Here is a 26,279-nt window from a genome sequence, read left to right on the forward strand (position 1 = left end):
GGATCGGGAAGAAGGACCAACGAGAAGCCTGGGCAAGGAGATGCCTCTTTATTGGTGCTGGCGCTGTTCCTGAGGGAGTCAATGGCACCCTTGCCAGGGCCTTGCCCTCAGCTACTTCCTCCTGCGGGGGATACTCTGTCCCAAAGGCACTTCCTCGGTCAGCTTCTGCAGAAGGAGAGAGATGATGACACTGGGGGGAGGAGGGGGCTGGCGCTCGGACACAGGCAGGCCAGGGGGCTCCTAGAGCCTGGGGTCAGGTGTGGCTGGGTGGAGTGTCTACCTGTAACAAGCGGGCATGGTAGTTGGGGGCCTCCTCCCCAGCCAGCGGCTGGAGGTGCACGTGCAGGTAGCGCTCCACAGCCGTCTCCAGCTCCTCCACTTCATACAGGGTGGCCGGGTCCAGTGAGTGGGCATTGATGAGGCTAACGAGGTACTCTTTGTAGTGTGCCCTGGGGAGGAGAGAGAGCGGAGTATGTGCTCTTCTGTTCAGCTAAGGGTACTGACTGGGTGTCCTCGGAACCCTGCTGGGCCCCGGCACGCTTAGGTGAACGGGACTGCCTATGCTCTCCTGCCACACTTGCAGGCCTCTGCACTTGCTTCTGCCCAGAGAGACCCTCCCGCCCACTCTCCACAGGACTCACACACTGTCCTGGCGTGCCCTCACTGTTCTTATGCCCTTCTCCAACACCATGCCCCGTCCTGCCAGGCACTCACTGGCAGAGGCCGGCATAGCCAGTGGGAGTCTCCTTGCCACAAGCTTCATCCCGGAGTCCGTTGGGAACTTCTTTTTGCTCCATCACTCGACAGCCACCTAAGGGTTAAGGGTTAGGGAGGAAGAGAACTGCTGCTGGCAGACTGAAGCACTGGCCACAAAGCCTGTGGAGAACGGGGCTATCGATGGCATGGGAGATGGCTTCAAGGGTGGTGTCTGGGGCCACCAGCTCTGACAGTGGTGGTGGGCACTGAGATGAGCCCATCGGGAGGCCAGCTCTGATCGAGGGGCAGAAACCTTGCTGGCCCTGCTTGTACCCAAGCTAGCTGTGGGCCCAAATGCCCATCCTGTGAGTCAGCTCTGTTGCTTGTGACTTGGTCCTTGCCTAGCTAACTCATCCTGTGATGGTTTTCCTTTATCTAGATGCTAAGATGGGCAGGTGAGAACTCTTGTGTCACATCTCTGTTGCCCCGAGGAGCCTAAGACACTACAATAAGCAGGCTTGGTTCCTCATGGAGTCTATGACTCACTGCCATTTGGGACAGGGAGAAGAAAGTGAGTAGGAGCCGGTGCTTTAATGTGGTGGTGGCATGTTAGACAGCTTAGTCGCAAGGTGGGTACTGCTCTTATTTACAGCTGAAGAAACAGGCCCCGGGAGGTTTATTCAGCCACATTTATGGGCCCACAAGTAAGTACAGGTCTCTCTTTGAGCCCTGGCAGACCCAGACACACACTCTGTCCCCTTTCCGGGCTCCTGTCACTCACCTCCAGGGACTGCCCGGGCCCCTGCTGGGGGCTCTGTGTTGAACATGATGTTATTGTCCTGAGGAGGGGCAGATGAGGGTGTGTTAGCTTTCCCTGGCTGTCCCTCTGCTGGGAGTCCTTGCCCTTTTTGCCACCCTGCACCCTGCCTCCTCTCTGAGCGGTCAGGCTGGCTGGCCCTGACCTGCAGCAGCTTCTGCAGCCGGAGAGCCGTCCAGTCTCGCAGGTAGAAGAGGCAGTCTCGGGGATGGTGGCCGTGGAGGGACTTTTTCACCCTGCAGTTAGGGTCTGGACATTTCTGACGGAAACCCAGATGGGAGAGGGGAAGTTAAAAGAATACGGGGGCTCTGGGGTTTTTCAGGAAGCCCTGTCTGAGGGGCATGGGGTGGGGGTGAGGGTCTAGAGCAAACAAAGAGGAGGGGAGGGGGCAGAGAGAGGTACTTAATACCCAAGGCCACCCTCCCCATCCCCACTTCTCCCCCCTCAAATCCCATTCTCTGGATTTACGTTCTTGGCATAGAAGGTGTTGTAACAGCCGCTGCAGAACTGATGGCGGCACTGCGTACAGTGAAAGTGCATGCAGCCTCCTCGGGCCAGTGCGTACGAGAACTTGCACTTGGGGCAGTCTGCAAAGCACAGCGGGCCACGGTTGGTCCGTCACTGCGCAAGAAGGGGGCTGCTGGCAGTGACAGTCCAGTGGGCAGACAAGCCCCAGGGGGCAGCCTTACCGATGCCATTTTCCTGGAGGTACATGGCCAGGCCCTGGGCCTGGTATTCTGGGTCATTGTTGCGTTTCCAGTTCTGGAAATCCTCACAGCTCCGGCCTTGGTGCTGCTCCTCCCACTGCCGGAAGGAAGCAAGCCTTACGTGAATGCTTCTGGCCCCCCTGGCAGCCCCTCCACTCACACGTCGTGCTTCCTGGCTCATGTCACTGAGAGAGATCCCAAGATGGGGGCCAGCCTCGTTTCCACCATCCCAGCCAACCTCAGTGCTGTCTCCTTGTCTTCACCCCTAGTGTGATCATCTTACTCTGAGCCCGATGAGGTCTTGACCCAAGACTAGTCTCTCAGCCTCCACTCCTGCTCTCCCATGGTCCATCCTCCACCTTGCAGCCGGAGTGTTTAAAGGTGAGGGGGCCAGGTGGTGGCTCATCTGGCTGAGCACATGCATTACAATGTACAAGGGCCCAGGTTCAAGCCCCCAGCCCCCACTGGTAGAGGGGAAGTTTTGCAAGTGGTGAAGCAGGTGTCTCTCTTGTCTCTCTCCCTTTTTATTTCCCCTTCCCTCTCAATTTCTGTCTCTAGCCAATAAATAAATAAATAAAATATGCCTTTGAAAAAATAGGCAGCATCAATGGTATTGGGAAAGTTCTAGTTTTGAGATTTGGTAATAAGGTGTCAGCTGCTCATTTGATTATTAGGTTTCATAATGCAGAGGCAATATTGGGGTATGAAATATTTCATTATTATTTTGCTGTAGCTTTGTGGCTGTATATTCCATCACTCTACTCCCAGTAGACTTCAGAAAAAAAATTTATTATCTCTATTTATTGATTGGATAGAAAACAGAAATCAAGAGGAAAGGGGGAGATCGGGAGAGAGAAAGAGACACTCGAAGCTCTGCTTCACCACTTGTGAAGCTCTCCCCCTGCAGGTGGGGACCAGGAGCTCGAATCTGGGTCTTTGCGTATTGTAATGTGTGTGCTCAACCAGGTGCGCCACCACCAGCCTGACTTTTCTTTTTTTTAATCCCAGTTAGAACGTGAGATGCAGAGAGAGACCACAGCACTGCTTTACCACTCAAGAAGCTCCTCCTTTGCAGGACACTTCCATGTGGTGGCTAAGGGCTCAAAGTCAGGTCCTCGTGGTGGTAAAGTGTGTACTCTACCAGTTAAGTTACCTCCCAACCTAACCGCTCAGCTCTGATTTATGGTGGTGCTGGGAATTGAACCTGAAATTTCTGGTGCCTCAGGCATGGAGGTCTTTTTGTTTGTCCATTATGCTATCTCTCCAGCCCTATTTAATTAATTAATTTATTTAAGATAAATGAGGTGGTTATTACCCCCTACCTGGCGTTAGAACAAAAGGCAGTTACCTTCTTCACTTGGCTTCACAGCCTCTCTTAATCTGTCTGCCCACCAACCACTCTCATCCTAGTTATTCGGCTCCAGTCACACAATACTTTATCCTGACTTTGGTCTTTCTTTTTCTTTTAAAAAAAAAAATATTATCTTTATTTATTTATTGGATAGAGACAGCCAGAATTTGAAAGGAAAGGGGAGATAGAGAGACAACTGCAGCACTGCTTCACTACTCATGAAGCTTTCCGAAACCCTGCAGGTGGGGACCCGGGTCTTGAACCCGGGCCCTTGTGCAGTGTAACACGTGCACTCAACCAGGTGCACCACCACCCGGCCCTGACTTTGGTCTTTCCATGTGTTGTTCTCTCTGACCCAAATGCTCTTTCCATAGTTGGGTTTTTCTTAACTTTCAGGAGGAGACTTGTTGGATTTCTCTGCCCCATAGAGGTCCATTTTGTTACTCCTAATCTCAGATTCTTTTTTTTTTTTTTTGCCCTCCCTTCCTTTTTCACCTCCCTTCTACCTTCCTCTCTTCTTCTTCTATCTCCCTTTTTCTCCTTCCCTCCTTTGATGACTGCTCTGCAAACTCTGTGAGATCAGTACACACTCGGAATCTAGCCACACAGCTTGACAAGTTCATCTAAAAAGATGGGTAAGCCTCACCTGGCGCTTACAACGCACACAGAAGGTCTGGTGACACTGAGGACACGTTGCCTCTAGCTGCTCACGCTCAAATATGAAGCCAAAGGAGCACTGTGGATGCAGAAATAGAAAGCCGCATGAGGTCTGCCTGGCACCAGCTCTGCCCCTCCAGTTGGTTCCTCTGGGTAGGCCACCGACCTGGGCACACCACAAGAACTTAGGGTCCCGCATGAGCACAGCCTCGGTCAGCTTCTTGTGGAACAGCGCATAGGCATCTGGCTCCAGGCTCTCCCGAAGCTGGGGGCAGGTGCAGAAGTGGTGGATGGGCAGGTCTGCCCGTCAGAGCCCAGTCACCCTGAGTCCCAAGGAAGCAGTACCTGGATGTCGAGGGTCGAGAAGTAGCTGAGCAACTGTGTGTCGTCAGTGAGGTCCGGGCGGCCACAGGCAGGGCATACCATGTCTGTGATGTGTTTCTCCTTCAGGGCAATGGTGAAGTGCTGGCGGAAGCAGTCAGGACAAATGGTGCACTCACAGGAAGTCAGGGCCTGCATCTGGAGTGAAGGCAGTGGGGTGTCAGAGGCCACAGTTGCCCATTTGGGTGATGGGCGGTAGCCAGGAACTCACTGTGACAATAGTATTTATGACTGTTTTCAAATAGTTTTATTTGAAGTTATTTATAGAGATATATGCTGAAGTAGTTATAAACTATACGACACCTGAGATTTGCTTCAAAATGAGATTGCACATGAGCTGATAGTTACTGAACTTGAGGGGAGACAGTAGTTAAGCAAAAGATTTTTATGCCTGAGGCTTTGAGGTTTCAGGTTCAATGTCCAGCACCACCATAAACCAGAGCTGAGCAGTTAAAGAGCTAAGATAAAATAGTTTCATGGGGGGGAGGGCTGGGCGGTAGCACAGCGGGTTAAGTGCACATGATGCAAAACGCAAGGACCAGCGTAAGGATCCCGGTTCAAGCCCCCACCTGTAGGGGTGTCGCTACACAAGTGGTGAAGCAGGTCTGCAGGTATCTATCTTTCTCTCTCCCTCTTTGTCTTCCCCATCTCTCTCTTCTACCCAGCAACAGCAACAGCAATGGCAACAATAAAAATAACAACAACAACAAGGGCAACAAAAATGGGAAAAATAGCCTCCAGGAGCATCGGATTTGTAGTGCAGGCACTGAGCCCCAGCAATAACCCCGGAGACAAAAACAAACAAAAAAAACCCTGCTGATTATGCTGGCAAATTGCTCACTTACTGCACTACTTTGCCATGAGGACAACCCGGGCTCGAGCCTGGCCCCAGCCACATTAATGGAAGCTTCAGTCCTATGATTTCTTTCTTTCTTTTTTTTTTTTTTTTTAACCAGAGCACTGCTCAGCTCTGGCTTATGGTGGTGCAGGGGCTTGAACCTGGGACTTGGAGCCTCAGGCATGAGAATCTCTTTGCATAACCGTTATGCCATCTACCCCTGCCCCCTATGATTTCTTTTACTCTTTCTGTGTCTATCTGAAAAAGTGTTAAGGGGCCAGGTGGTGTTACACCTCATTGCGCTCACATCACAGTGTTCAAGGACCCAGCTTTGAGGCCCTGGCCCCCACCTGGAGAGGGAAAGCTTCACCAGTGGTGAAGCAGTGTTGCAGGGGTCTCTCTCCTTCCCTATCACCCCCTTCCCCCTCGATGTCTATTGTCTCTATCCAATAAATAAATAAATGAAGATAATTTTTAAAAAGCAGTAATAACAACTGCCGAGTTTGGCAATGAATACAAGGTGAGAGGAGGTAGTGAAGGAGGAAATATACAGTCTTCTCTACCACAAAACACTGGAAAGTTTACATAATAGGACTTTAGAAAGAAGGGCAGATAGCAGAGGTGTCTTATTCCTCTCCTTCCCAGAATCCTTCAGGCGGACAGGGCAACTGCAGAGCAAAAGACAGGAGCATAGAGAGGGGCTGGGATGCAGTGGGGATCCAGTGGGGAATAAAGTCATTCTAAAGCCAGGCACGGTGGGCAGGGGCTCACCCGGTTGCGGGGCAGGGTCCAGCCACACACAGCGCACTCCTGGGCGAGCAAGCGGCGCAGAAAAGCCCGGTCCTGGCTGTGCCTCACGGCTTCCACCACGTCCCCTAGTTCATAGTTCCTGGGCGTCTCCTGCAGCAGCGCCAGTGCCAGCTCTGCCCGGCCCCAGCTGGGGAGTGCATAGACTGCCAACAGTCGTCTGACCAAGCTCTGCAATGGGATTGGGGAGCAGAGGGTTGGGGTTTGGGAAGGTCAGGGCAGAAGCATCATCAGGCCCCAGGCCCTCTACTCCTCAGCCTTCCCTCTACCATTCTCGGTGGTTTCTTTGTGGTTTTTTTGCTGTAACCCAGCACCTGTTTGTCTGGTCCATCCCACGAAGGGGTGGTCTCAGGGCCAGTGTCCCAGAGGCGCTGGTGGAAAGGCTCTAGGCGCTGGCGCTGTAGCTCAGTCAAGGCGCGGGCGACGTCACCCCCATGCTGGAACAATGCTTGGAGAGAGCCCTCCTCCGGCCGGAAGCCCAGGGAGCAGAGCTCCTGCACCTGTATGTGGGGGGCAGAAGGGGGAATACAGAGGAGCAGAGAAGTGTGTGATTTTCTGAGCCCTGAAGCCCTCCATCCTGCCCAGTCCAGCAGAGCGGGTACCTTCCTACGCCGGGCTCTCACACACTCTTCCACAGCTTCTTCGAGATTGCCGTGACGATCCAGCCAGGCTTTCCGGGCCTCCTGACAGGAAAAGGCGCCCAGTGCAGGGGCCCGCTGGCCAGCCACTTCGGCCACCATCTCCAGCACGTAGGGCAGCTCGGAGTGTAGCCACTGCAGGGGCACCTCAGTCCCCGAGTACTGCAGTGCTGAGAAGACCTCCTCGGGACAGGCACCAGCGGCTTCTCCTTCCTAAGGCAAAGTCACACCCAGGTAGAGGGTCTATCAGGAGCGCTCTTTACCACCCACCTTGGGCCCAGACCCCAACGCTGACTGAGGCTGAGCTCAAGTGGACAGATCTAGTGAGCAGTGCACATGACACACCTGTTATGTGCTAAGTGTTCAACACATATCAGCAATTGCCAGTGACACATCTCAAATGCTTATGTTTTTAATTTTTTTTATTTTTCCCTTTTGTTGCCCTTGTATTACTGTTGTAGTTATTATTGTTGTTGTTGATGATGTTGTCATCGTTGGATAGGACAGAGAGAAATGGAGAGAGGAAGGGAAGACAGACGGGGAGAGAAAGATAGACATCTGCAGACCTGCTTCACCACCTGTGAAGCGACCCCCCTGCAGGTGGGGAGCTGGAGGCTCGAACTGGGACCTTTACGCTGGTCCTTGTGCTCTGCACCATGTGTGCTTAACCCACTGTGCTACCACCTGACCTCCATGTTTTTTTATTTTAAGCTCCAGTAGAGGCTGAGCTGAACTTAAACTTTTATGTTATTATTATTAAGGGTTTTTTGTTTGTGTTTGATAGAAAAGAGAAAATGCCACCACTCAACCTCTCTGTCTCTGCCTGACTCCCAATACAACTTTTTTTTTTTTAAGGCAGAGACAGAGAGGTTGAGTGGCGGCATACTTAGTTGAGTGCACACATTACCATGCTCAAAAACTTGGGTTCAAATCCCTGGTTCTCACCTGCAGGAGGGAAGCTTCAAGAACAGTGAAACAGTGCTGTTGGTGCCTCCCCCCATTTCCCTTTCACTTTTCAACTTCTTTCTGTCTTATAAAGTAATAAGGAAAATAAGGGGGGAGGGAAATAGGTAGAGACAGAATAAAAGAGATCACAGCGCTGAAGCTCTCTTTAGTGCTGTGAGGGCTGGACTCAAACCTGGGTTGTGCCCACGATAAAGCAGTGCACTAGCCAAATGAGCTCCCTTGCCAGGCCCCAACGACATGCTTCATAAGAACCTGTATTCAGGGAGTTGGGCGGTGGCGCAGCGGGTTAAGCACACATGGCGCAAAGTGCAAGGACTGGCGTAAGGATCCCAGTTTGAGCCCCGGCTCCCCACCTGCAGGGGAGTCTTCACAAGTGGTGAAGCAGGTCTGCAGGTCTGTCTTTCTCTCTCCCTCTCTGTCTTCCCCATCTCTCTCTCCATTTCTCTCTGTCCTATCCAACAACAATGACATCAATAACCACATCAATGTTAAAACAACAAGGGCAACAAAAGGGAAAATAAATAAATATAATTTTTTTTTAAAAAAAAAAAAGCCATTAAGAACCTGTTTTCATTAACTCTTGCCTCCCTCTGCCCCCCAGTGCCATCTCATCTCAAGCCCAGATCCTGACCCGAATCTTCTTCACTAGCTGAAGGCCCTGTTCCCGCATTTTGTCTTGGTGTTGCTTCTCGAGGTCTCCACAAAAACTGGGTGGTGGGGCACTGAGGCATCGTGAAGGCCCTGGTTCTCTGAGTCCCTCCTCCAAAGATTTAGCTTGGGGACAGGGGGTGTGATGTCCTGGGATGGAACTGCCAGTCCGATTGCACATAGCACACACCAATCCAGGGCCCGAGTTGCAGAAGGTACAGTGCACACAGGACCAGACTCGAGTCTGGGCAGAAGAAAGCAAAGCATTCTCCTGTTGGGAAGGTAGAAAGAATTAGCCCGTTGAAAGTTGTCAGACCCCAGGCTCTTGGGATGGGAATGCATGGAACTGGGCGGGGGGTGTGGGGGGGGGGGCGGGACACACACAGGGGACTGAAAGGAAACAGGGAAAGAGGAAGCAGAGGACAGTGTTGTGGCCACAGGTGCAGATAAAGAACAGGTTACCTGGTGGGGCTGCAGGCAAACATCAGCATCCTGAGAATCTGCCACCAAGCTGGGAGGCTGAGCCAGTCGAGGTCGCTCACACATGGCGCACAGCACAGCTGCAGCCTCGTTCTCAAAAGTACAGCTCTGGCAGGCCCAGCGTTCCCGTGGGAGCTCAGGTTCTTGGCTTCCAGCTCCTTGGGGAGCCTCGACCCTCAGCCCCAACCCCTTACAGCCTCGGGGCCGCTCACAGGCCGCACAGAGCACTGCCCAAGGTTCATTTAGCATGGCACAAGCAGCGCACTGCCAGGGTAGACGGGTGATTGAGGGATCAGGGGAAGAAAGAGAATTGTCTCCCAGGACCAGCAGGGAGGTTGACTGAGGCCGTGCTGGAGCTGAGACTGGCAAGCTGTAAAGGAAAAATAGACATAGCTTGCTAAGGGGGGGTGGGAGGGGGTGGAGACGTGAGTATTAAGTCCCTTCTGTCCCCACATTACAACACACAACTGGCTTTTGTTCATATTATTCTGTCTGGAGCATTTCCCAACCCTATAGCCTGCTTAATATTTTAAAAGAGAAATTAAAGTTCCTATTTTCTTGGGAGATATCCCTTCTATAAGGTCTGGCCCATACTTGGTGCTTAAAATACTGCCAACTGGGGGTCGGGCAGTAGCGCAGTGGGCTAAGCGCATGTGGCACAAAGTGCAAGGACCACCGGCATAAGGATCCTGGTTCGAGCCCCCGGCTCCCCAGCTGCAGGGGAGTCGTTTCACAGGCAGTGAAGCAGGTCTGGAGGTGTCTATCTTTTTTTTTTTTAATTTTTAAAAAATATTTATTTATTTATTTCCTTTTGTTGGCCTTGTTTTATTATTGTAGTTATTATTGTTGTCGTCGTCGTTGGATAGGACAGAGAGAAATGGAGAGAGATGGGGGAAGACAGAGAGGGGGAGAGAAAGACAGACACCTGCAGACCTGCTTCACCACCTGCAGATGGGGAGCCAGGTCCTTGTGCTTTGCGCCACCTGCGCTTAACTTGCTGTGCTACAGCCCTACTCCTGGTGTCTATCTTCCTCTCCCCATCTCTCTTGATTTCTCTCTGTCCTATCCAACAACAACAACACCAATAGCAACAATAGCAATAACAACAACAAGGGCAACAAAAAATGGGAAAAAATGACCTCCAGGAGCAGTGGATTCATAGTGCAGACACCGACCCCCAGCGATAACCCTGGAGGCAAAAGCAAAAAACAAAAAACTGCCAACTGACTGAAATGATTCTTCAGGCTACTTAACTGTCTGCCATAATAATTTTGTGAGGGCTGCCCGCCTGGTATCTGGAGCTCCTGGAGGGCAGTCACTGGCTACTTGTTCTCTATGAAACATCTCCAGCACAGAATCTGGCACATCATAGATAGCAAGTAATTGTTAGTGTGCTCGATTCCTCTCCCACTTGCAGGAGGAGGCCTCTCACCTAGGGGTCAGCTGGGGAGCTTGGGAGATGGCAGGCAGAGTCTGGCGGAGGTGAAGAGCACAGGATGGGTGGCTGTGGAACAGACTGTCACAAGTTGAGCACAAGGTGTGTTTGCAGGATGAGCAGTGCAGTGTTCCAGGAGCGGAACCACAGAGGAAGCAGGGGCCTGGAGTGGGACCTGCAGAATAGGTGAGAGAACATCTTTACGCCTGAAGCTGCTATGGAGGCGGACATGTCACAAACTACTTTTCAGGACATCTGGACCCAAGTGTTAATCTCTTTGAAAAAAGAAGCTAATAAGAAGATAGCGGGGAGTGCACCAAATTCCCATCCAATTATAATCTCCCAACACCCCCTCCACCGAGTACAGAAGTACCTGGGGCGGAGGGTGTAGTGAGGGAGGCAGGAACAATCTCTCTCAGTAGAGGGGCAAACTCTGAGAACTGCAGCATCTGTAGGAAGAAGGCAGGAAATGGGCAAGGGTTGGGGACACAGAGTCCCACAAACCCTGTTCCCTTTGTTCACCAGGCCCCAGGGTCCCATTTCTTGCTTACATCATCTTCAACCTTGTCATTCAGCAGCTGCTCCAGCGCTTGCTGTCTTGGGTGGGTATTCTGCAAACAAGGAAAGAATTCCCACCTACACCCCTAGAACAAGGCCCTCCCCCAAACCATGGTCTCCCAGAGCACACAGGGAAAACAGCGTGGGAGACTCCCAAGTTGCTGTGGGGGCTATGCCTACGGTTCAGAGGCACAGGGAGGGAGTCCCTACAGTGGGTCTGGATGCAGGTTAGGAGATCCCCAGTCCTGGTACTTAAGTCCTCCCGGGTGGAGACACCTCACCTGTAACAGCAGGTTAAGCTCCGTTCGAAGCAGCAGGACTTCCAGTGTGACAGTAGCAACTTGGTGATGGTCTGGCTCCTCCTGGGACTCGGGGAAGCTCAGGCCATCTGGCTGCTCCTCCGTGTAGCCATACAATCGCAGGACATCCCGGCCCCCCTGCCAGACATTGGCAAGCTGTCACCACCCAGCAGGCCCCTTTCCCCCAAGTGGGGCTGGAGCCCGGTCCATGCAGCATGGCCTTAAGCCCGGTCGAGCCATTCTCCGGCCCAGGCCAAGTCTCCCTCTTCCTTAAGGAGTCCAGGGGCTTCACCTGCACAGCATCCACCGTACTGTGGAAGACGGGATTATTAAACTTGACTCCGCGCCAGTACCGGGGTCGCTGAGGGCTGAGCAGGTTTCGGCCGTATTTCTCCAGGATGTTCAGGGCCGTGGACAGGGTGCTGAGGTAGTTGCGGGGCTGGGAGCAGGGAGACAACAGGGAGCTGTGAGCCCCGCCGCGGTGCGTCCTCCGCCCAGCTCCCAGCCTGGCCCGACCGCACTCACCTTCCCGTGAGCGTTGCAGCGAACCAGGCGTGCAGCGTCCAGCTGCAGGTAGCGGGCGGCTGGCGGCAGCGAGGTAACCAGCAGCGGCCACAGCTGCTCCAGGGCAAACGTCTGTCCCGAATCTTTTCTCAGAGCGCTCGCCAGCTCCTCGCGGGCTTCCAGGAAGGCCTGCTCCTCCTCCTTCCCAGGCATCCTGAGACAGGAGACAGTCTCGGCCCGACGCAGGCTGCGCGCACCCCCACTCACCCGCCGCGCTGCCTGGCGCCCTGCTCCCTACAGCCTGACCGCGTCCGCGGCGCAGCCCCTCGGGGTCATCAGCTGTGGGTCACTGCAGCCCGGGGCAGGCAGCCAGGCTGAGCTGGGGAACAGGAAGTACTAGGAAAGAGGGCGGGACTTGCGGCGCAGTTTCGGAGGAAGAGGCGGGGCCTGGAAGCTGGATAGCCCGTAAGAGGCCGCTCTCTAGCCAATGAGAAAGGCGCGCCGCTTGGCCCCTCCCACAGCGCCCCTGGGCCTACTAGGACTGGGTCCTCGCGCTCTCCTCCGCCTTCCTCCCAGGCTGGCTCCGCCCCTTTCGAGACAGTCCCAACTTGGAAGGGGAACAGACTTCCCCCAAAGCTTGGGGATCTTGGTGTGGACCCATCGATCGCGGTCCGATCCCCACCGGGAAGGTCCCGCTCCGCCAAGGACTCTATGGCCAGTCTCAACCCAGCTCGGGCGAGTGTAGCCACTTCTCCAGTGGGTCTCGAAGGCTGGGCGTCCCACACCCCACCCCGAGAAAAACCCCTGCACCGGCTCCCTCCCATATTCTGCCTTTCTCCGCCCCAGGCCCTGCCTCCTCTGGCTTCTCCACCCACTCGGATGCTTCTCCAGTCCCGCGCCGCAGTCAAGCGGTCTAGGGGAACCCCAGCACTAAGTACTCACTCCCTCTCCCAATTCCCCTCCCATCTCAGCCCAACCCTGGACACGGCGGGACCCGCCGGCCCCGCCCCAAGGACAACCCCGGGTACGGACTCTGGGGTCCCACCGCCTAGCGCCTCCCTCCGGCAGCCCAGAGGCCCCGACCGAGTCAGCACCGCCCCTCCCAGCCGCGGCGGGCCGGGAATGGCCGAGGGGCGCTCCCCGGCTGGCAGCCCGCTAAGGGGAGGGAGGGGGGAGGGGAGGGAGGGGGCGTGGCTGGGGGGCGGGCCTGGGCTCGGGGAGTGAAAGCGAAAGCCCAGGCGGCAAGCTGGGAGAGCGAAGATCCAGTCACTGGGGCAGCATGGCCAAGCCTTGTGGGGTGCGCCTGAGCGGGGAAGCCCGAAAACAGGTAAGGGGACCCCGGGGCCCGGGACCAGGCCGGGGAGTTTTGGATGGAGGCCAAGCTGGGTGTTTTAGGGGACTAAGGCGATGAGTGAAAAACTCCCCCCAATCTCAACCTCCTGATTTAGTGCTTTCACTTCTTTCCGGGGAGTGCCAGGGATTCCCGTCCTCTCTAATCTCTGCACTGAGTATAGGGAGTATAGGCTTCCAGGGAAATCCGATTTGTGGTAGAAAAGACCTAAGCCAAAATGGGGGCGGGTGGGGGGAGGGCATCCCTTGGGGAGTGGATCTCACTCTTGACAACTGAGACCCTTAACCAACATCCGGGTACTGCTCTCTGTGCAGGTGGCTGTCTTCAGGCAAAATCTTTTCAGTGAGGTAAGTCTTATGGATTAAGCGACTTGACTCAGAATCTTGCACTAATACTAGAAGGTTGAAACCTCTCAGAGTGCCCCCCAATCCACCCTAGATCAGGACCTACATTTTTTTTCTCTTTTTTTATTATATTTATTTATTTACTGAATAGAGACAGCCAGAAGTTGAGAGGGAAGGGGGTGATTGAGAGGAAGAGAAAAAGACACCTGCAGTCCTGCTTCACCATTCACAAAGCTTTCCCTCTGCAAATGGGGACCTGGGGCTCAAACCCGGGTCCTTGCACATTGTAACATGTGCACTCAACCAGGTGCACCACCACCCAGCCCTCCCCCTACCTTTTTTTCTTTTTTTAACACAAAACCTTTAACTCTGTATAGGCTCTAATTATTATCTCTGCATTTAATTTGACCCCTACTGATACTCTCCAGACTTGGGCCATTTCTTCTGCTGTCTTTTGGGGTGTAGGGAAAAGTGGTGGCCCCAGAGCTGCAGCCCCTCTGCCCTTGGTTCTGCCATGTCTCAGCTTGGGCAAGTCCCTCTGATATTTCAGGGCTTCCATTTCCTCATTTGCAAACCTTGGACTTGAAGATTTCCAAGAGCCCTTTCAGTGCCACTTTTCAGACATCTCACTGAACATCTCCTGTGATCCCCACTCTTGCACTGTACTCCACAGGCTGAGGAATTCCTCTCCACATTCTTGCCCCAGAAGATAATTTACCTAAGCCAGCTCTTACAAGTGAGTAGGGTGGGCCCTTCCTGCCCCGTTCTATGGTGGATAAACCCAACGTTTCTAACTAAAAGTTGAGCACGGACAGAACAGTTGAGTGTGGTGGGCTGGGATTTGTTGTTAAAATTCCAAGGCTCCAGCTGGCCGGGCTAGCTTCACGGGCGGGTAACAGAGACTCGGATACACACGGCTGGGCAGGGAAGCTGTATTTCTTTATTCAGGAACAACGATTCATAAACTAAACCAAACTAATCACCAAACAGAACTCTCCTGCCTCCTTCCCCCGCAGCGGCGCCAAGAACTCTCCAACTCTAGAACTCTGGAACTCTGGAACTCTCTCTGGGTTCCTTGGGGTGGGGACAAGTGGCCTGCGAAACTAGCAGGACTGAACCAATTTTCTTGGCAGGGGGAGAGCTAGAACAACCCAATGTAAAGCATACAACAGGGATTATGTGGACAGTGTGATGCCTCAGCCGAGGTTGGGAGGCAGCAGGAGGGTGAGAAATAGGGAGAAAAGGCTGTGACTCAGTGTGAGGGGAAGAGGCTGGGCAAGCCCTGACGGTTCACTCTGTGCAGGAGGACTCCTTCAATGTGGCTGACTTGACTTCTCTCAGGGCTCCCCTGGACATCCCCATCCCAGATCCCCCACCCAAGGATGATGAGGTGAGGCACTCAGAATGTGGGGTTCAGGCTGTAAGCCCAGTGGAGACTGTAGCCTTCCAACTTCCCATGACTTTGCTACAGCTACTTTCCCCATTTCTACCCTAGATGGAAACAGACAAGCAGGAAAAGAAAGAAGGTAAGTGAGGGAGGGGCTGCTAAGGGAGGGTGACGGCATACTGACTGCTAGGTGAAAGGAGTCTGATTCCCCTTTTTGTTACAGTCCCTAAGTGTGGCTTTCTTCCTGGGAATGAGAAGGTCTTGGCCCTGCTTGCCCTGATTAAGCCAGAAGTCTGGACTCTCAAAGAAAAATGCATTTTGGTAATCTTGGGACCTGGGGGGACAAAAAGAGAAGACAGCCTAGCCCAGGCCAGGCAAGTCCTTCTTTCAGGGAACTAGTCCCAAATTAGGAAACCTTCTTCTATGCCTTGAAACTTAGTACCTTTCATTCTCATTCTGTTGAATCTCTAATATAACAGTGATATCCCCCAACTTGGAGGCTGTGACATATCCCTATCCCCATCCACATTCTCAGTACCAGGTTTGTAGTACAGGATCTGTGATACACTGAATTGGTTAAGACTGTGCAGGCTCACATCCTAGCTCTGTCATTTACCTACTTGTGCATCTAAGTAGGTCACTAAGCCTAAGAGCTGACGCAGAAGATAAAGAACTGGACTGTCAAGCATGAGGTCCTGAGTTCGGTCTCCAGCATGACATGTGCCAGAGTGATACAATAGTTCTCATTTCTTTTAATGTTTACTTATTTATTGGATAGAGACAGGCAGAAATTGAGAGGGAAGGGGGAGCTAGAAAGGAACAGAAACAGGGAGCTGGGCGGTGAGTTGGTTGAGTACATGTTATAATGTGCAAAGACCCAGGTTCAAGCCCCCAGTCCCCACCTGCAGGGGGCAAGCTTTACAAGTGGTGAAGCAGTGCAGTGGGTGTCTCTCTGTCTCTTTCCATCTCTATCTCTCCCTCCTCTCTGTTTCTGGCTGTCTCTATCCAATAAAATAAGCATAATTAAGAGAGAGAGAGAAAGAGAGGAATAGAAATAGAGGCACCTGCAACACTGCTTCACCACTCATGAACTCATGAAGCACCACCAGGCACATCTAGTTCTCATTTTTTTACTAAAAAGTCTTAAAAAGCAAGTCACGGGGCCAGGCGGTGGTGCACCTAATTAAGTGCACACATTATAGTCCACAAGGACCCAGGTTCAGGCCTCTGGTCCCCACCTGCAGGGGGAAAGCTTCACAAGTGGTGAAGCAGGGCTGTAGATGTCTCTCTGTTTCTCTCACTCACTATCTTCCCCCATCCCTCTCATTTTCTCTCTGTCTCTAGCCTATAATAAATAAATAAAAATATTTTTTTAAAAAAGCAAGTCACTTAGATATTCTAAAATGCCATTTTCCTTTCTGGTAAGTAGGTATGATAAGGACATATACTTTGGGGGTCAGCAAAATAGCTCACTTGGGTAGTGCTCTGCTCTGACATGACCTAGGTTGGATCTTTGCCTCCACTATATTGAAGGAGGGATATTTTGGTGCTGTGGTTTCCTTTCCTCTGTCTCTATCTGAGGGAGAAAAAAAAAAGTCAATTTGGAGAAGTGAAGCCTTGGGGATGACAAACAAACAAACATACGTTGAAGTGGCAATTGACTGATTCTTACTTGATTTTTTTTTTAACATTTTAAAAACTTTTATTTGATAAGACAGAAATGTAGAGGAAAGAGATATAGAGAGTAAAAGACAGAGACACCTGCAGTATTACTTCACCTCTTGTGAAGCTTTTCTCCTTGTAGGTGGGGACCTGGATTCTTGTGCGTTGTAATGTGTTCATTTAACCAGGCCTACCACTGCCCAGCCCCTACTTGATATTTCTTTTTTTTTTTAGATTAAAAAATATTTTTGTATTATCTTTATTTACTATTTGATAGAGACAGCCAGAAATCGAGAAGGGAAGGAGAGGGAGAGAGACACCACTAACACTGCTTCACCACTTGCAAAGCTTTCCTCCTGCAGGTGGGGACTGGGGGCTTGGGTTCCTGCGTATTGTAACATGTGCGCTAAACCAGGTGTGCCACCACTCAGCCCCCTTTTAAATTTTTTCTTATTAGTGATTTAATATTGATATACAAAATTATAAGATAACAGGAATCCAGGTCCACACCAGAATTCTGGATCCCCAATCCCTCCACAGTAAGCTACAGCAGTTCTACAAGCTTACAAATATAAGTTAACTATTTTTTCTACAGCTGTCTGTCTATATTTGTATAGATTTGGCCTTTTTTAAAATTTTTCAATTTTTTCCCTTTTGTTGCCCTTGTTGTTTATCACTGTTGTTATTATTATTGTTGTTGTTATTGCTGTCGTTGGATAGGACAGAGAGAAATGGAGAGAGATGGGGGAGACAGGGGGAGAAAAAGATAGACACCTGCAGACCTGCTTCATTGCCTGTGAAGTGACTCCCCTGCAGGTGGGGAGCGGGGGGCTCGAACCAGGATCCTTAAACCAGTTCTTGTGCTTTACGCCATGTGCGCTTAACCTGTTGCGCCACTGCCTGGCTCCCTGGCCTTTTTTTTTTGGGGGGGGGGGTCTTTATTTATTTATTGGGTAGAGACAGCCAGAAATTGAGAGGGAAGGGGTTGATAGAGCTGGAGAGAGACAGAGAGACACCTGCAGGCCTACTTCACCACTTGTGAAGCTTTCCTCTTGTAGGTGGGGACTGTGGCCTCAAACCTGGGTCCTTGCACACTGTAATGTGTGCGCTCAACCAGATGCACCACCATTCTGCTCCTGCCCTTGTTTTTTTATTGTTGTTGTAGTTATTGTTGTTGTTATTGATCTTGTCCTTGTTAGATAGGACAGAGAGAAATGGAGAGAGGAGGGGAAGACAGAGAGGGGGTGAGAAAGACAGACACCTGCAGACCTGCTTCACCGCCTGTGAAGCCAGGGGAGTCAGGGGCTCAAACCCGGATCTTTACACTGGTTCTTGTGCTTCTCGCCACCTGCGCTTAACCCGCTGCACCACCGCCTGGCTCCCTGGCCTTTTTTTTTTTTTTTTAAGGTCCCATCCTCTCTTCTTTTCCAAGTCACACATACACCTATTATTACATCCAAATGTCCCTCTCTCTATCCTCTCTCTCTCTGGTTCCTGAGGGAGTTGGAGTTTAGAGCCCTCTGAACTGGTCATCTTCCCCCTATCATTTCTCCCTCACTGGGAGTATGGATCAAAATTATTTTGGGGGCATAGAAGGTGGGAGCTTTGCCTTCTGTAATTGCTTCTCCACTGGACATGGGTTTTGGCAGGCTGACCCATACCCCCAGCCTGTTTCTGTCTTTTCCTAGCGAGGCAGGACTCTGAAGTGGTGAGGCTCCAAGACACATCGGTGAGGTGGTCTGCCCAGGGAATGGAATCATGATAGCGTCTGCAACTTGGTGGCTCAAAGACAGCAAGATACAAAGCGGGACAAAACAATTAATGAACAGGAAACAAAAAGTAGGAGTAGAAAAGATGCACATAGGGAATTTAAGAGTGGAAAGAAGCTAGGAAGTTCATTCTAGGCATGTTCCAAAGGGCCCACAACTATTGTAGTTTTGCTTGAGTTTGATAGCTAACAGGGAGTTGGACAGATATATTGTCCGAGAAGATGGTGTCAGTGTAGAGAAAAGGTCTAGAAAGTTGGATTAGGGCAGAGAGTAGCTCCCATTCTTGAAAAAAAATCTGTGAATAAAATTAACTGTTTACCTCATCCAGCTGATCTCAGGGCATATATATATATATATATATATATATATATATATATATATATATGTATATATGTTTAGCACAAGAACCTGTATAACCTCTAAGTCCCTATTGGCATGAGTCCGCAGTTCATGGCCACAACTGGGAACATTGCAGGCTGCACTCATTTTCAGGACCAGTCTTCTTTGAGTGACAGGGCAGGATGACCCAACCTCCCTTCAGAGACTGGGGCTGTCCCACCATTGCTACTTTATGGTGAGAGCAAGGTCCTGGAAAAGCCCACAAGAGGGCTTATGATGACGTCCTCTATGGAACTGACCATTGATGGTGGAGAGAGGGATCCATTAGAGGTTGAGGTCCATCATATTTGTGTGGGAATCCAAGAATTCCCTGACTAGGATCCCAGATGGTGGGATAGTGTGACATTGACTTAGTGAGCTTGTCTCTTGCCGTTATCCAACTTTTGTAGTCCTCCCTTTACCTACTTGATGTTTCTAATGTAGGTGATCGCGTGGATCCAGCATCTAATCCCCAAGATTGAGGATGGAAATGATTTTGGGGTGGCAATCCAGGTAAGAAAAAGGTGTGTAGGGACAGGGCGGTGGTGCACCAGGTTAAGTACCACACATAATATGAAGTGCAAGGACCTGCACAAGGACCTGATTCGAGCCCCTGGCTCCCCACCTGCGGGGGGGGGAGGGTCTCTTCATAAGCTGTGAAGCAGGTCTGCAGGTGTCTTTTCTCTCCCCCTCTCCCCTTTCAGTTTCTCTGTCCTAACCAATAAAAATGGAAAAGATGGCCTCCAGGAGCAGTGGATTCATAGTATAGGCACCGAGCCCCAGCGATTATGCTGGAGGCCAAAAGAAAAGGGTGTGTGAAGACACCGTGAGCAGGGAGAGACTGGGGGACGAAGGAGCTAGGCCTGAATGGGGAGGAGCAGTGAGTGTGAGATGGAAGGAGTAGATGAAACGTTTTCTTTGTCTCCATCTATTTCATCACTGCAGGAGAAGGTGCTGGAGCGGGTGAATGCAGTCAAGACCAAAGTAGAAGCTTTCCAGACAACCATTTCCAAGTGAGGGCAATGGGAGGGTCAACAAGGGGGCTGTGGGGACTTCTGTGTGACTCCCAAAGCTGGAGGGCCCATTAGGAAGATGGGGGTGGGGGCCTTCAGGAAGGGCATGAGAGAGTATGTCTCTCCAAGCGTTCATCCCTATGGTCACTTCCTTGTTTCCGGCAGGTACTTCTCAGAACGTGGGGATGCTGTGGCCAAGGCCTCCAAGGAGACCTATGTAGTAAGTGGATAGTTAGTTCTCTATTCTTTTATCTGAAGCTGGCTTGGGGGTGGAGAAAAGAACTGGGGAGAAGCCTGATCAAATAGCTCACTTGGACAGTGTGCTGCTTTGTCATGTGCGTGATCCAGGTTCAAACCCAACCTCCACTGCATTGAAAGAGGTTTTAATGCTGTGGTCAGTTTCTCTTTCTCTGTTTCTCTATTTAAAATAAAAATAAAAAGTGTTGCTGGCGGTAGCACACTGGGTTAAACACACATAGTACAAAGCGCAAGAACCCGAGTAAGGATCCCAGTTTGAGCCCCTGGCTCCCTACCTGCATGGTATATAGGGGAGGGTGTCAGTTCACAAGCAGTGAAGCAGATCTGCAGGTATCTACCTTTTTTAAAAATTGCTTTATTATCTTTATTTATTTATTGGATAGAGACAGTCAGAAATCGAGAGGAAGGGAGAGACAGAGAGGGAAAGAGACAGAAAGACACCTGCAGCCCTGCTTCACCACTCGCAAAGCTTTCCTCGTGCAGGTGGGGACCGGGGGCCCGAACCTGGGTCCTTGCACATTGTAACATATGCACTCAACCAGGTGCGTCACCACCCGACCCCATGGTATCTACCTTTTAAAAAAATATTTAATTTATTTAATGTGCTGGGCTAGCCTCACAGGCGGGTGAGAGAAGACCAGGAACTCATGGCTGAGCTGAGAACACAGTTCAAACTTTACTGACGAGCGGGAATGCAGTTCAAGCTAGCTCTAATCACAGTCCTGTCCTGTATATACATCTCCTGAGGCAGAAGTGTCAGGGCAGAAGAGGATGTACGTAGGATAGGGAGTGGGGAGAAGGAAAAAGCGTGAGAACCAGTGGGGATTAAACCAGTGCGGGCAAAACAATGATTATGTAAATAGACCACAGCGGCAAGCAATACAACAGAAGGGGTCTTAGAAGCAGAATTTAGAAGCAGACCAACATTTTCCCCTTTCTTTTTAACTAATGGCCATAGTATCAGGAGTCTGGGGTGAATAGAAACCTATATCATGCAGGCATTTTCAAAAGAACTGGCATAAGACATGGAGGAACAAATAGGAGAGCAGCAAGAACCAGTGTGATGCCAAAGGGAGGCCTGAAGGGGCGTTTCCTGCGTCAAAGGGCAGTGACTAGCAGGCGAAAGGGTATTTCTTGCCTCTGTGGGCATCTCTTCCCTCTGCCTCAAAGGGCATTTCCTGTCTCTGGGGGCAGGACCTAGTAAGGAGGGAGGGTTTCCTACCTCTGGGGACAGGGCCTGCAGGTGAGGGGACGTTGCCTATAGAGTCCCAAGGCATATGGCTGCAAAGTCCATGGACTGCTGCGGTCAGTCTTTGAGAAACCCAGCAGCGTAAAGAGAAGCTGCTGTAAAGTTGTATAAAGTGTCCAAGAGGTGTACCAGTAAGTCCGATAGAAGTGTCAGTCCAAAGCAGATGACCACGGAAGAAATGCCAGGGGATGAAACGCTGCACGTCTGTCTCGATGGGGAAGATCAGCCACCGGAATTCTGCTTTTCTGTAGAGAGTGAGCTTTGGAGTTTGTGAATCTGTTTCTTCAGGTTGTGCCAGTTTACATCATTGGTTTTGGGCAGTTCGTTGTAGTCATGCCATCTTGTGGGCAATGTCAGAGGACAGGGGTCCAAATGGCTTTCCGGGGATTTCATTTGAGCAGATGCTTTTTCTTTTCTTTTTTTTTTTAAATTTTTTTTTATATTTGTTTTATTTATTTATTCCCTTTTATTGCCCTTGTTGTTTTATTGTTGTAGTTATTATTATTGTTGTTTTTGGATAGGACAGAGAGAAATGGAGAGAGGGAGGGGAAGACAGAGAGGAGGAGAGAAAGATAGACACCTGCTGACCTGCTTCACCGCCTGTGAAGCGACTCCCCTGCAGGTGGGGAGCTGGGGTTTGAACCGGGATCCTTATGCCGGTCCTTGTGCTTTGCGCCACCTGCGCTTAGCCCGCTGCACTACAGCCCGACTCCCGAGCAGATGCTTTTTCATGTGAAGACTTGACAGCTGTAATTCACTTACTTGTGAAGCAAAACTTGTAGCAGATTAGAAGTTTACTATAATTGATAACTCCATTATAATTGGTTTAAGTACCTTTATAATTTTGGAAGTCCTTTCTAGTATGATTTCAAGGTTGTTTAAACAGTATAAGCTTAATAGAAGAACCATGGTTAGAAGCCTCAGGCATGAGAATCATTAACATAACCATTGCTTTTTCTACCCTGCCCATACTCATACAGTTTTCAGGATTAAACGTTTCCAAGACGTAAAAAATCAAAAGACAAAGAAAAACAATTTTTTGGACTGCTTCTGGATGTCTCTAGAAATCATGGCTGTGTCCAGTTTTTTTTTTGTTTTTTTTTGTGAAGTCAATGTCATACAAAAATTCAGTCATTCAAATCACTCTCTTACGAAACGCAACTGAAAGCAGACAGCAAACTTAAGATATTCAGAGAGAACAGTGAGGGGGGAATCGAGAGAAAAGTGGTTGGCAGTTTTTGCTTCTTTCGCCTTGAACCAGATTATCCAGATCTCACCATGTAGCATCATGAGTCCCTGGAGGGCGTCCTAGTCCAAAAAGCTCCTCGAAATTCCATTTAGGGTGCTTCTGATGGTTCCTGCTGGATTGCTGCAGGCATCCATTTTTAAAAACATCTTCCCATCGAAGAAAATCGAATCAGGAGGGTAGAACTAACCATGTGTCTCCATTCTCAGGGTACTGGAGAATGCTCTTCAAGTTAGAGTAGTCCTTCTTCGCAGGAAACTTGCGAGAGGAAGTCCAGAAAGTCCAAGGGGAAATCTCCGCGCATCTCCCAAGCTCTATGATCATGGTCATAAGGAACCAAAGTGTGGCCCGGATCAAAATGTAGTCCTTCTCCTCGGGAAACATGGGAGAGGGGGTCCAGAAAGTCCAGGGGAAATCTCCACGCATCCCCCAAGCTCTATGATCGTCGTCATAAGGAACCAAAGTTCCCGGTCAGGGAACCAAAATGTGGCCCAGAGCAAAATGTTCCAGAGACAGAAACTGCCTCATGAAGAAAGAGTAGAGGCTTCGGGAAACCTCTTCATAAGTAGAAAGGCAGGCCATGATGGATGGGTAGCCAAGCGGCTTTACTTATCTGGTCTTCTTAGGTCTGCTGCTTGTGTGTGGAGCCGAGGTTCATGCCCCACATTGGTACGCCATATACCAATCCTAGTTCGGGGTGCCAGATGCCAGGCTAGCTTCGCAGGAGAGAGACTTTGGGACTCTTGGAGCCGGATGCCAGGCTAGCTTCGAGGTCAGGAGAGACGACCAGGGACTCATGGCTGAGTGGGACGCAGTTCAGTCTTTATGGATGAGGAATGCAGTGCAAGCTAGCTATCTCTAATCACAAAGCTGTCCTATATATCTCCTGAGGCGGAAGTGTCAGGTCAGAAGAGGATGTACGTAGGATAGGGGTGGGGAGAAGGAAAAAGTACGCGAACCAGTGGGGATTAAACCAGTGCAGGCAAAACAGTGATGATGTAAATAGACCACAGCGGCAAGCAATACAACAGAAGGGGCCTTAGAAGCAGAATTTAGAAGCACACCAACATTAATGAGAAAGATAGGAGGAGAAAGAGGATGAACCAGGCATCACTCTGGTACATGTGCTGCTGGGGATTGAACTCAGGACCTCATGCTCAAAAATCCATCATGCTTTATCCACTGCGCCACCTCCTAGACCACTGCAGGTGTCTGTCTTTCTCTTCCCTTCTTTATCTCCCCCACCCTCTCAATTTCTCTCTGTCGTAATATATATATTAAAAAAATAACCTCCAGGAGCAGTGGATTCGTAGTACAGGCACTAAGCTTCAGCAATAACCCTGGAGGCAAAAAAAAAAAAAAAGGAGAGAGACAGTCCCCTTGTCTTTGTTATGACCTTGCTGTGTAGAGGGGGGCTAGGCAGTGACACACATATCATGCTCAAGGACCCAGGTTCAAGCCCTGCTCCCTACCTGCAGGGGAGATGATTCATGAGTTGTGAAGCAGTTTTCAGGTGTCTGTCTTTCTCTCTCTCATTCTCTTTCTTCCTCCCCCTCAAGTTCTCTCTGCCCAGTCAGATAAAATAGAAAGAAAGGAAGGAAGGAAGGAAGGAAGGAAGGAAGGAAGGAAGGAAGGAAGAAAAATGGCTGCTGGAAGCAGTGGATTCGTAGTGCTGGCATGGAGCCCCAGCGATAACCCTGGTGGCAATAAAAAAATAAAAAAGCATTGTGTAGGAAAACTGATTTGGGCTTTTAAAACCTAGGTCTGGATCTGGGACCAATGATGGTGCACCTGGTTGAGCGCATGTGTTACAATGTGCAAGGTCCCTGGTCCCCACCTGCAGGGGAAAAGCTTCACAAGTGGTGAAACAGTGCTGCAGGTGTCTCTGTCTCTCTCTGTCTCCCCCTTTCCTCTCAATTTCTGGCTGTCTCTACCTAATAAATAATGATAGTAAAGAAAATTAAAAAAAAAAAAAACAAAGCCAAAAACCTAGATCTATTTCTCTGCTTGATCCTATGAGAAGGTTTATTTTTGGGAGAGAGATAGCATAATGGTTGTGCAAAGAGACTCATGCCTTAGTTCCAGGTCCAATACCTGCACCATCATAAACCAGAGCTGAGCAGTATTCTGGTAATAAATAAATAAATAAATAAATAGTTATTTTTCGCTACTAGGTTTGTCACTGACTCAGTACCTGTATTTTTTTTTTTTTTTTTTTTTAATAATTAAAAAGAGCACTGCTCAGCTCTGGTTTATGGTGGTACAGGGGGACTGAAACTGGGGCCTTGGAGCCTCAGGCATAAGAGTTTGCTGGGAGTTGGGCAGTAGTGCAGCATCCTGGTTCGAGCCCCCAGCTCCCCACCTGCAGGGGAGTCGCTTCACAGGCGGTGAAGCAGGTCTGCAGGTGTCTGTCTTTCTCTCCCCCTCTCTGTCTTCCCCTCCTCTCTCCATTTCTCTCTGTCCTATCTAACAACAATGACATCAGTAACAACAACAGTAATAACTACCACAACAATAAAAAAAAAAAAGGGCAACAAAAAGGGAAAATAAATAAACAAATAAAAGAGTCTTTTTGCATAACCATTAGGCGGTTTCCCATCTCACAGCACTGCTTGTGAAACTTCCCCCACCCCCCAGGGTTATTCCCATGTGGTGGCTCCAACCTAGGTCCTCACATTTGTGAGCCATTTCCCAGCCCCCAGGACCACATTTCTTAGTAAGAAGGGACTAACCCTTAAGCTACCTATTTATTCCCTGTACAAGGAAGCCAAACTCATGTTCCAACCTCCTGTGAGGCTGATTCAACTTTGCCTTCCACATTGCAGATGGACTACCGGGCCCTGGTGCATGAGCGAGATGAAGCCGCCTATGGGGAGCTCAGGGCCATGGTGCTGGACCTGAGGGCCTTCTATGTGAGTATAGAGGAGGCCCCTAAAGGTGGTGAGTATGAGGAGCAGGAAGCAGGCCAAAACCTGACTGATGCCCTTTTGACTTTCTTCTAGGCTGAGCTTTATCATATTATCAGCAGCAACCTGGAGAAAATTGTCAACCCAAAGGGTGAAGAGAAACCATCTATGTACTGAATCCAGGGCTAGAAGGGGAATAAATGACCTATATACAGTGTGTGGATTACATCTGGTGTGTGTCATTCATTCAAAAAAGCATTTATTGGACTATACTCTATTTTAACAGATCCAGGGACTCAAAGAAAGAGGTGTAAGAGTTTTTTTTTTTTTTTTTCCTTTTTTGCCTCCAGGGTTATTGCTGGGGCTCAGTGCCTGCACCACGAATCCACTGCTCCTGGAGACCTTTTTTTTTCCCTTTTGTTGCCCTTGTTTTATCATTGTTGTGGTTATTATTGTTGTTGTTGCTGCTGTCGTTGGATAGGACAGAAAGAAATCAAAAGAGGAGGGGAGACAGAGAGGGGGAGAGAAAGACTTGCAGATCTGCTTCACCACTTGTGAAGCGACTCTCCTACAGGTGGGGAGCCAGGGGCTCAAACTGGGATCCTTACGCCAGTCCTTGTGTGTCTAAGAGGTTTTTAAGGGGCTGGGTCCCAGTATGCTATGGCTGAGGAAGATGAGAATTTGATAGAAGGTGAGATATGCTGACACCTAGCCTGGAGAGATGTCAGACTGTACTTCTGTGGTAAAAGCAGTTTTGCAAACCAGCATTTCCTGGGGGCTGGGCAGTGGCACACCCAGTTAAGCACACATAGTCCTAAGCACAAGGACCCACGCAAGGATCTGGGTTCTATCCCCTGGCTCCCCACCTGAAAGTGGTGAAGCAGGGCTTTAGGTATCTGTCTCTATTCCTTTCTCTCTCTCTCTCTCTTTAATT

The 26,279-nt window shown here is 50.2% G+C and overlaps 2 protein-coding genes across 6 annotated transcripts; one reads left to right on the top strand and one right to left on the bottom strand.

Annotated features, from left to right (window-relative positions):
- Positions 1-33: 33 nt before the first annotated feature.
- Positions 34-12,183, bottom strand: RNF31 (ring finger protein 31). Of its 4 annotated transcripts, XM_007536325.3 has the most exons (21): positions 11,804-12,180; positions 11,571-11,717; positions 11,261-11,416; positions 10,973-11,032; positions 10,795-10,870; positions 10,419-10,596; positions 8,969-9,356; positions 8,490-8,777; positions 6,857-7,105; positions 6,569-6,754; positions 6,219-6,425; positions 4,574-4,747; positions 4,395-4,493; positions 4,218-4,307; positions 2,203-2,317; positions 1,982-2,100; positions 1,659-1,772; positions 1,478-1,535; positions 715-811; positions 281-449; positions 34-165 (listed from the first exon to the last, which is right to left on the bottom strand). In XM_007536325.3, exons 1-21 carry the CDS (start codon positions 11,993-11,995, stop codon positions 112-114), a joined length of 3,216 nt encoding a protein of 1,071 aa, XP_007536387.1. In that variant the 5' UTR covers positions 11,996-12,180; the 3' UTR covers positions 34-111. The 4 variants fall into 4 exon arrangements, 3 of the variants coding, with proteins under 3 accessions (XP_007536387.1, XP_016049828.1, XP_060031280.1); XM_016194342.2 differs by having other exon boundaries at positions 1,478-1,772; positions 11,804-12,181; XR_009545374.1 differs by lacking the exons at positions 34-165; positions 281-449; positions 715-811 and having other exon boundaries at positions 1,982-2,134; positions 11,804-12,183.
- Positions 12,184-12,656: 473 nt separating this feature from the next.
- PSME2 (proteasome activator subunit 2) lies at positions 12,657-25,562 on the top strand. 2 transcript variants are annotated; one of them, XM_007536337.3, is made up of 11 exons: positions 12,927-13,109; positions 13,448-13,480; positions 14,151-14,213; positions 14,781-14,867; positions 14,973-15,003; positions 15,088-15,185; positions 19,118-19,186; positions 19,619-19,686; positions 19,852-19,906; positions 25,265-25,351; positions 25,442-25,562. In XM_007536337.3, exons 1-11 carry the CDS (start codon positions 13,062-13,064, stop codon positions 25,520-25,522), a joined length of 720 nt encoding a protein of 239 aa, XP_007536399.1. In that variant the 5' UTR covers positions 12,927-13,061; the 3' UTR covers positions 25,523-25,562. The 2 variants fall into 2 exon arrangements, with proteins under 2 accessions (XP_060031284.1, XP_007536399.1); XM_060175301.1 differs by lacking the exon at positions 14,151-14,213 and having other exon boundaries at positions 12,657-13,109.
- The last annotated feature ends 717 nt before the right edge of the window (positions 25,563-26,279 follow it).

Source organism: Erinaceus europaeus, chromosome 16 (assembly GCF_950295315.1).
Source record: "Erinaceus europaeus chromosome 16, mEriEur2.1, whole genome shotgun sequence".
Taxonomy (NCBI): Eukaryota; Metazoa; Chordata; class Mammalia; order Eulipotyphla; family Erinaceidae; genus Erinaceus; species Erinaceus europaeus.